This window comes from Chlorella variabilis, assembly GCF_000147415.1.
Source record: "Chlorella variabilis unplaced genomic scaffold CHLNCscaffold_13, whole genome shotgun sequence".
In the NCBI taxonomy this organism is placed as follows: Eukaryota; Viridiplantae; Chlorophyta; class Trebouxiophyceae; order Chlorellales; family Chlorellaceae; genus Chlorella; species Chlorella variabilis.
The window spans coordinates 1271251-1279571 of NW_005435075.1; the positions used below are offsets into that span (position 1 = coordinate 1271251).

The 8321-nt window shown below is 68.4% G+C and overlaps 2 protein-coding genes across 2 annotated transcripts in view; one reads left to right on the forward strand and one right to left on the reverse strand.

The window, feature by feature from the left end:
* CHLNCDRAFT_58208 (hypothetical protein) overlaps window positions 1–4247 on the reverse strand; it is a gene marked incomplete at both ends in the record, with an annotated part of 8675 nt that extends 4428 nt beyond the window's left edge. The window contains 15 exons of the mRNA XM_005846768.1: window positions 137–207; window positions 357–480; window positions 674–754; window positions 938–1054; window positions 1215–1431; window positions 1549–1664; window positions 1825–2030; window positions 2154–2397; window positions 2574–2662; window positions 2786–3101; window positions 3237–3273; window positions 3396–3546; window positions 3691–3801; window positions 3940–4012; window positions 4155–4247. Coding sequence (XP_005846830.1) covers window positions 137–207; window positions 357–480; window positions 674–754; window positions 938–1054; window positions 1215–1431; window positions 1549–1664; window positions 1825–2030; window positions 2154–2397; window positions 2574–2662; window positions 2786–3101; window positions 3237–3273; window positions 3396–3546; window positions 3691–3801; window positions 3940–4012; window positions 4155–4247 — 2046 coding nt within the window. The remainder of the gene's footprint in view (window positions 1–136; window positions 208–356; window positions 481–673; window positions 755–937; window positions 1055–1214; window positions 1432–1548; window positions 1665–1824; window positions 2031–2153; window positions 2398–2573; window positions 2663–2785; window positions 3102–3236; window positions 3274–3395; window positions 3547–3690; window positions 3802–3939; window positions 4013–4154) is intronic.
* Window positions 4248–4427: 180 nt separating this feature from the next.
* On the forward strand, window positions 4428–7404 carry CHLNCDRAFT_58209 (hypothetical protein; the record flags this gene model as incomplete). The annotated part of the gene is made up of 10 exons (XM_005846631.1): window positions 4428–4463; window positions 4619–4929; window positions 5120–5363; window positions 5464–5637; window positions 5750–5845; window positions 5981–6120; window positions 6279–6413; window positions 6588–6725; window positions 6905–7058; window positions 7195–7404. 10 exons carry the CDS (start codon window positions 4428–4430, stop codon window positions 7402–7404), a joined length of 1638 nt encoding a protein of 545 aa, XP_005846693.1.
* Between the last annotated feature and the right edge of the window lie 917 nt (window positions 7405–8321).

Consider the following 8321-nt stretch of genomic DNA (forward strand, 5'->3'; position numbering starts at 1 on the left):
GGGGGGGGGGGGGTGAAGCGAGTTGGTGCAGAGGAGGAGACGCTAGCAGCCCTTGCACCCCACACCTCCCTACGCTTGTCCTGCGCCACACAGCAATGAACCACACCATGCGCGTATGCACACCTGCCTCACCCACCTGCGTGTGTGCCACCACGATGCCCAGGGGCTGGGAGTGATACTCCACTCGATCCCCCGCCAGCAGCGGCTCTGGGGGCATGGGCAGCAGCGGGCTGCAGCAGCAGGCCGGCAGCAGCATGACGAGGCATAGCGCAGGGCTCAGTCATCGGCGTGGCGGAGAGGCTGGCAGCTGTTGCCGCTGCGCAGGGGCTCTTTCAGAGGCGGCACAGCGAAACCACTCGGCGCAAAGGCCCGCCTCAGGCGGTTGCGCTCTGGCGGCAGGTCTGCAGCGCTGATGAACGCCACCACTCCCGGCAGCTGCAGGGCCGCGCTGGCGTCAATGCCCAGGACAGGGGCGCAGGCCTGCATGGAGGGAGGGTCGAATGCACACACAGGACTGAACGGGGCCGCCTGTGGACTGGCAAGCAGGCGAGCGTGCTACCGGCTCCCTTCCCTGCATGCCAGGGGCCCTACCGGCCAACCCCGCCGGCCCCGAAGCAGAGTCGGTGGCTCCGCTGTTGGGCTGCGACAACCCGAGAGCCTGCATCAGCAGCACCTGTGCGGAGGTGACCCAGGCGGCAGCCAGGGTGCCCGGCGGCGCTGGCACGTCTCCGGTGTACTGAGCTTCCCCGCTGGCCTGCACCACAGCGGGTTGATACAGCAGGGTGTGCCGACTCAGGTGGCCAGGTGGTGGTTGCAGAAATAGGCGACGAGCGGGGCCAGCTCGCGGGCGGGCGGGTGGGCGGGGCAGGGGACCGCGCTCTCCCCAGCGAGCGAGAGAGGAAGTGGAGGAGGCCCTCCAGCCCCCTGCCCCTAACACCTGCAGCAGCACTCGGTCCTTGCCCAGGGGAGCCCCCAGGGGCGCGATGCCAGAGGGGGCGGGATCAAACGTCTGCCTGCCGCGCATCACTGGCGGCACCTCATTGGCCGGCGGCACCTGCACGCCCGCAGCAGGAGAGGGCGGCGAATCAGGCGGGCCCCCAGAAAGCTGCTACCGCTCCTGGCAGAGGCTGGCTGTCGGCAGCAGCAGGGCGCGTCGCGGAGGCACCCAGCCAGGCTCCTGCCGCTCCCTGGCTCTCCAGACCCGGTTGCCCCACCTCCAGCAGGCGCTCCAGGTGGGCCGGGCACCCGCCGGCGCCGGCATAGTGCTGCTTCACGGCCGGGGCCAGGGCCTGCAGCAGCAGGCCCTGCGCCATGCTGGCATACTCGGGGCGCCTAGCTGGCGCCACGTCATCCACCACCGCCAGCAACGCGGCCGCCAGCGTGCCCGAACTGAGCTCCTTGCCCGCCAGGGCAGCCTCGGTGGCGGCGGCCCTGCCAACGCAGGGCCAATTGGAAAGCAGAGGGTTTAGAAACATGAGCGTAAGCACAAGGTCAGCATCCTTTGGACACCCAGCCATCTCGGTTCAGCGCGTGCCGCCTGCAGCACACCTGCGAGTCACCCAGCCTGAGGAGCTGTAGAAACCAAACACGGCGCGGGCGCTGCCGCCGCCCAGCTTCACCGCCGCATTCAGCGTCGAATGCACGGAGCTGTGCGCCTCGGCCAGCTGCAGGGGGGACCAGGTGGGCACCAAGCAGGACACCGCTGAACGACGTGCCAGCAGTCGCAGGGCGGCCACGCAGCAAGCTGTTGCTGGAACACACAGAAATCTATGGCTCTGGTGCGCTCCACACCGCAGCCAGGCACCGGCCCAGCTGGTGGGGCACCTTGTGACACCAGAAGTAGTCGCCGGGCTGCGGCAGCGGCAGGTGCAACGCCACCAGCAGCTGGCCCTCGCCCAGCCCGCGCTCGCCGCCCAGGAAGCGCTCCAGCCGCGCCTCGGCAAACACCATGCCGCCACCGCCGCCGCCGTTGCTGCTGCCGTTGCCGCCGCCGTTGGCGCTGGCGGGGGCGGTCACGTCAAGCAGGATCACTGCAGGGGCGGCGACACAGCAGGCAGGGTGCACGTGCATGAGCTCCTCAGTTCGGGCTCGGCTCCAGGGCGGGGTTCCAAGCAAAGCCGTCTCCCCACGGCTTGCCCACAGCAGTCATGCACACGGCTTGCCTGTGGCGCCCCAGCCCATGAGCGCGGTTGCCAGGTCCGACTCCAGCCCCTTGCTCCTCGCCAGCGCCAGGTTGCCGCCCACGGTGCCCGCCTGGCGCACATGGGAGCCGGCGATGCGAGCCAGCATGGCGGCCAGGGAGGCAAAGGGCTGTCCGCCGGGCAGCTTGGCGGCGTGGGAGGAAAGCGCGGCCGCCAGCTCAGCGATCGTCACCGCGGCGCCCACCAGCAGGTGCCCCTGCAGGCCGGCATGGAACAGCATGTGCAGGGGGGGGGATCAGCGGCACCGCGTGGGGTGTGTGCCAAGGCAGCGACAGAGGCTGTCGGCCAGAGCAGGCGACCAACCAAGGCAATGAGGTACTGCGGGAGCTGCCTGCAGGCTGTTCGAGCACCCTCTGCTCGCTGGAGGCGCACCTCTGCGACTGCCACCTCACGCATCTCCTTCACGTGTCCCAGAGTGACCACCAGGCCATCTGAGGCGGGCCACAGCTCGCAGAACAGCCCTGCATGCACAGCAATGGGGCCAGGCCGGCAGCAGTGGGTGGGCCAGCATGCAGCGGCATGACGGCGGCGGGATAGGTAGCTAACATGCAGGGATGTGTGGTGACCCCTGCGAAGGCACCCACCTGCGCCAGTGTTGCCTCCCAGGAAGCGCGGCGGCGCGCCCGTGGCTGGGGCTGCGGCGCAGGCATCCAGCAGCTGCTGCAGGTTGTCGGGCGCCACCCAGACCCTGCCCCCGCCCTCCAGGCGCAGCGCCTCTGCGCTGCCGCCGTTGCAGCCAGGCCCCGCGCCGTTGCAGGCAGCCTGGCTGCCCTGGCTGCTGCTGGCCGTAGCGGCTGCCAGAAGCAGCCGGCCCCCGCCAGCGCTCCACGGCGCTGCTGCTTCGCCGCTCAGCGGCGTGTGCAGTCCCAGGTCCTCGATGTCAACTCCCTTGGCAAAGCTCTGCAAGGCCACGGCAAGAACCGGAGGTGCGGCTTGCTGTGAGCCGGGCGGGCTCGCCGGCGGGCCAGGAGAGTAGGCAGCAGCGACCCAGGGCGGAGCGGGGGACAGTTGTTTTGTCGTAGGGCTAGCAAGCACCTTGCAAACATCCATGATTGGGCGAAAGCCGGTGCACCTGCACAGCAGGAAAGCGGGGAGGGATGGAGTGGGCAGGGTCAGGGGGCGGCCCCACCAACTGCATTGCCTGTGGGCTGCCATACAAAGTGCAGATGGGCTGGGAGAGCCCCGCCGCCTCGCCTGCACAGGTTGCCGTCGACTCGGCGAGCCAGCTCAGCTGCGTCTGGCTCGCGCCCCGCCGTCTGCGCCTCATGCAGCGCGGCGCCCAGCGCCGCCACAAACCCAGGCGTGCAGAAGCCGCACTGGGAGGCGTGGAAGGCGCCCATGCGCTCTGCAGGCGGCATTTCCGTGCCGAAGGCAAGCAGGGCAACACGCTCAGCACTTTGAGGGGGCCTGGCAAGCCCCCAGCCGATGCTTCCCTGCCTGCCAATCTGTCGCACACGCAAACCGGTGGCCGGCCACGGCCCCCCAGCACCTTGCACTGGATGGAAGCCAGCTCGGGAGGAGCCCATGCCGCCAGAGGTGACGATGGAGCACCCCGCCAGGGAACCCACCGGCGCCAGGCACGAGTTGATGGTCCGAATGCCTGTGTGGAAGTCAGGGGGTGGTGTTGTGGAAGTGTGGGGCTGGCAGGTAGGGAGCGGAGCTGCGCGGGCAGCTGGAGCAGGTACGCTGGCAACTGGCAGCAGGACGATGGCGGAGGCGCGCCTCGGAGCTGGCATACCTCTGCCATCGGGCTCTATTGCAGCGACGGTGCATGCCCCACAGGCGCCGCTGCCACATGCCAGCTGCACGCTCTGCAACAAGGGCCCAGCCAGCCAGGGGCGGCGGGTGAGCGGGCCGGCGCGGCGATACCGCCCGGCAGAGGAGCCTCGGAGAGGCCTCGGCAGCGTCCCGGAACGCTTCTATGCATCCAGAGTGTACCACAAACGCACTCACCTGGTCTCCCGCCTGCTGCCTGATGAAGGAGACGAGGCTCTGGGCCGGGTCGGCCTCCTTGAGGTCATACGAGGCTCCGTTGATGGACAGCATCGGATGCTGAGGCTCACAAACAATTGACTCGCTGTTGGTAGTGGACACATGTGGACACATGTGCATCAGCCACCGCCAGCAGTACCTCCAGGAGGGAGCTGGGCGGGAAGGTGCCCTTGTCAACACTTGTTGTTGAAAACTCGCCTTTGTACCGATCTCAGGGATGGCATGACCACCGCAATGAGTCTGCAGCTGGTGACCCAGCCAAACTGGCTGGTGCGGCGGAGCTCAAGCGGCGGGAGGCAGGGCTGTTTGCGGGTGGGCGCCGGCGTTTTCTGTGCGCTATTTTGGAGCTGCGCAGATGATCTTGGGCGTCCCTGCAGCTTCGCCGAGAGGGACTCTGCCCGCCGTGTGCCCTCCATTGCTTGCAGGCGCGCTCTCGCCTTGTGGTGGCTGCGGCAGGGAAACCTGGGCGCCAGGGAGTGGCCGCCGCTGCCGCTGCCGCCGAGACTGTCCTGAAGTCGGCGGCCGCCGACGGCGCCGCCAGCTCCCTCGCGGCCGACGCCTCCAATGCAGAGGGCGAGCCCTTCTCCTGGCTGGAGTGCTGGTACCCGCTGGCGCCTGTGTCGTTCCTAGACGCACCCAAGCCCCATGCCATGCAATTGCTGGGCATAGATCTGGTGGTGTGGCGAGACGACCAGACGGGCACCTGGGCCGCCGCACGCGACTGCTGCCCTCACCGGTGCGCCCCTCTCCTCTCCTCCTCTCCCTCCCCTCGCGTCGCCGCCGCTCCGGCCCCGGTCATGCCCTGCTGCCCACGATGTTGCAGGCTGTCTTCAGCATGGCCCATGCACCGCTGCAGCATTTCCCATGCACCACGCTCTCGGCGCATCGTCTGCCAACCTCTCCCTCCCTGCTCCGCGACCCCGCAGGCTGGCCCGCCTGTCTGACGGCCTGGTGCTGGGCGGCTCGCTGTCGTGCAAGTACCACGGCTGGGAGTTCTCGACGACGGGAGAATGCACCCGCCTGCCGCAGGCGCCCGGCGCCGACGCCGAGCAGCGTGCCTGCACCAGCGCGCGCTGCCACCTGGCCACCTTCCCTATCAAGGCGCGTGCTGGCCTGGCAAGCTGCGGACCTGGCGAGCCCCGCCTTGAATCCCGTGCTCCTGCTGCCCATGTACTGGCGTGGGCGGTGTTGCGGTTTTCCGGTTTTCCTCGGCGCCCGCAGGTCATGCGCCTGCCAACCTGGCGCCCATCCCCGCTGCTGCCACCTGCAGGCGGAGCAGGGCATGCTGTTTGTGTGGCCGTCCGACGACCCAGCCACCTGGGTCGCTGCCGAGGCCACGCCGCTGCCGCTTGTCCCGGAAAACGACGACCCCACCTGGTTCCGAGGGGCCGACGATGGGGCCTGGGGCTACCAGCTGATGCCTGTGGACTTTGCGGTGGCGCAGGTCAGCAGGGTGGCGGAGTGCGTGGCGGTGGCAGGGCCAAGGTGGGGTGGCACGGAGTGAGGTAGGGTGCGCATAGGGCTGCGCGTCACTGCTGGTGCCTGGCGCGGTGCAGGAGAACCCCTTTGACCCCTCCCACGCCCCGTACCTGCACGACCGCACTCTCAACATGCGGCGCGAGGACAGCGTGCCGATGGCCATGCACCTGGAGGTGAGTGGCGCCTGTGTTATGGGCTCACGCATGCCTGGTGGCGGCGGCGGTGTGTATGCATTGACCGTGTGTGTGTGCATGTGTGCGGTGCAAGCAGTCTTGGCACGACACCGGCTGGGAATGCTGCTGCTGCAGGGCAAGGTGGGCCCGCAGGGCTTCCTGGTCAGCCACGGCGGCTACCTGAAGAGCAACGAGAGCATGGAGGGCACCCGCCAGTTCATCCCGCCATGCACCGCCAGGCAAGGCCGCTTGCACATCGCCACGCCGCGCCAGTGGTGTGCATGGCGTGCCGGCCATGCTGCGCCATGCTGTGGCCCACACCGCAGTGCCGGCGCACTTGTCGCAACGGGAGGATGCGCCACGCAAGCCTTGGGCTTGCCTACCCTCCTGCTTGCCAAGATGAGGGCTTGCCTACCCTCCACCTGGATCGCAGGGTTGACTATCGCTACCAGAACGGCACCCGCCAGCTGTTCACCATCTACACCACGCCCGCCGGCCCCGGCAACAGCCACCTGTCCTTCAAGCTCGTCACCACACCTCCCCCTGCGCCCGTCCGCCTGCTGTGGAAGTGCGTGCACGCCGGGCGCCAGCGGGGCGGGGCATGCAACCCCCACGGCTCTGGTCCCACCTGCGGGCTGCGCCGCACCCGGCTGCATGATGCGCACAAGCGGCCACTCCCTTCTGTCCCCAGCGCCAGCACCCCCTCTGCGTACCCACGGCTTCCTCTCCCTGCGCCCTGCAGCGTGCTGCCGCCGTGGCTGATGCACATTGGCGGCGCGGCGGACGAGGACCGCACCATCCTGCACGGTCAGCAGCAGGTGCTGCAGAGCCAGGGCTGGCCCAAGGCGCCGCATTACTTCCTGCCCACACCCAGTGACACGTGAGGCCCCGGGGAGGAGGGCGGCGGCCGGCCGACCTGCCGCCAGGCCGGGCGCTGCTCGCCTCTGCTTGTCAGCAGCGACTTTGAAGCCATGGTGTGCATGCGGCATGCGGCTGCATCCTGCTCAGGCGCGTGTGCTGGTTGTGAGGTCATCGCTGAATCCCCCGGGGCGCCTGCAGGGGCGTGGTGAGCTTCCGCAAGTGGCTGAGGGAGTTTGGCGGCGGGGAGGTGCCCTACGAGGGGCGCCCCGCCAGCGCCGCCGCCCGCCTCACCAAGGAGCAGCTGCTGAACCGCGCGGCGCTGCACACCAGCAGCTGCACCGCCTGCCAGCAGGTGAGGCCAGAGGCTGAGGCCGGGGTGCTCGGCAGCGCAGGCAGGCAGTGTCAGATGGCGGGATGGGGGTCGCAGGGCTGCAGGCTGCCGACCCGTGCCTCATGGATGTCGCCGGCATGAGCTGCCTGCGGTGCAGGGGCTGGCCACTGCACGCGCCGGCGCCGGCGCTGCGGCGGTGGCGCTTGCCGCGGAGGCCGTGGCGGCGGGGGCCGTGCTGCTGAAGGCGTACGTGTGGGCCCAGGCGCCGCCCCTCCGCACCCTGGCCGCTCTGGCCGCGTGGGCGCTGGCGGCCGCGGTGTTCAGGACAGGCGAGTGGCACAGGCGTCCCTGGTGTGCTTGCCCTTAGGGTTACAGGTTCAGCTTGCCGAATCGCTGCAGATGCCTCACATCTCCCTCAAATGAAGGCCATGCACATTCACCGGCACGACAGCGCAGTGCGCATGATACACACAGCCCTCCAAAGGGGCAGCTGTCACAGCAATGCCTACACTGTGTTGGATGCGTGCAAACAAGAGGAACTTGAAGGGCTGACAGCCGACGCCAAACGCCTCCCCCGGTGGCTCCTGCCAAAAAATGTTGCACACGACGACACTCTATGCAGAATGCGCCCCGACATCCTGCGCATCCTGGGGCTGCCAGGGGCGCCGACGACCGAAGAAATCCAGCATGCAGTCAGCAACAAGCACCGTCACACTATACAAGTAGTGGAAGTCGGCTACTGCTCTGACACGCAGTGGCGGGCCAAAGTGGCAGACAAACTGCAACAACATGAACAACTCATGATAGCCCTAGAGCAGGCCGGTTGGCAAGTGGACCGGACACCTCACATCATTGTCATTGGAGCACGCGGCGCCATCTATCACAGTGGCCGTGAGGCCCTGCTGAAACTGGGTCTCAGCAAAACGCAGGCTAGCAACGTATTGATTGACATCCACCTGCATACAGTGCAAGCAGTATACGACCTCTCACTGGCCAGACGGCGGCTCGAGCGGGGCCACCGTCAAGTGGGGGTAGGCTAGTGGCCAACCCCCCCCACACCCACACCCAATGGTAGCCGGCAGGGTGGGCCTCCGGGCCTGCACCCAGCTGGCTTCCTCAATCCACGCCCAAGGGCGTATTCTTTCTTTCTTTTCTTTCTTTCCTCACATCTGCTCCCCGCCGCTGCTGCAGGGTTCCTGCAGCTGCAGCGGGAATTCCTGGGCCACGCCGGGCTGCCCTGGGAGCTGCGCGCCAGGTCGGGGCCGCTGTCGGGCCTGCCGCTGG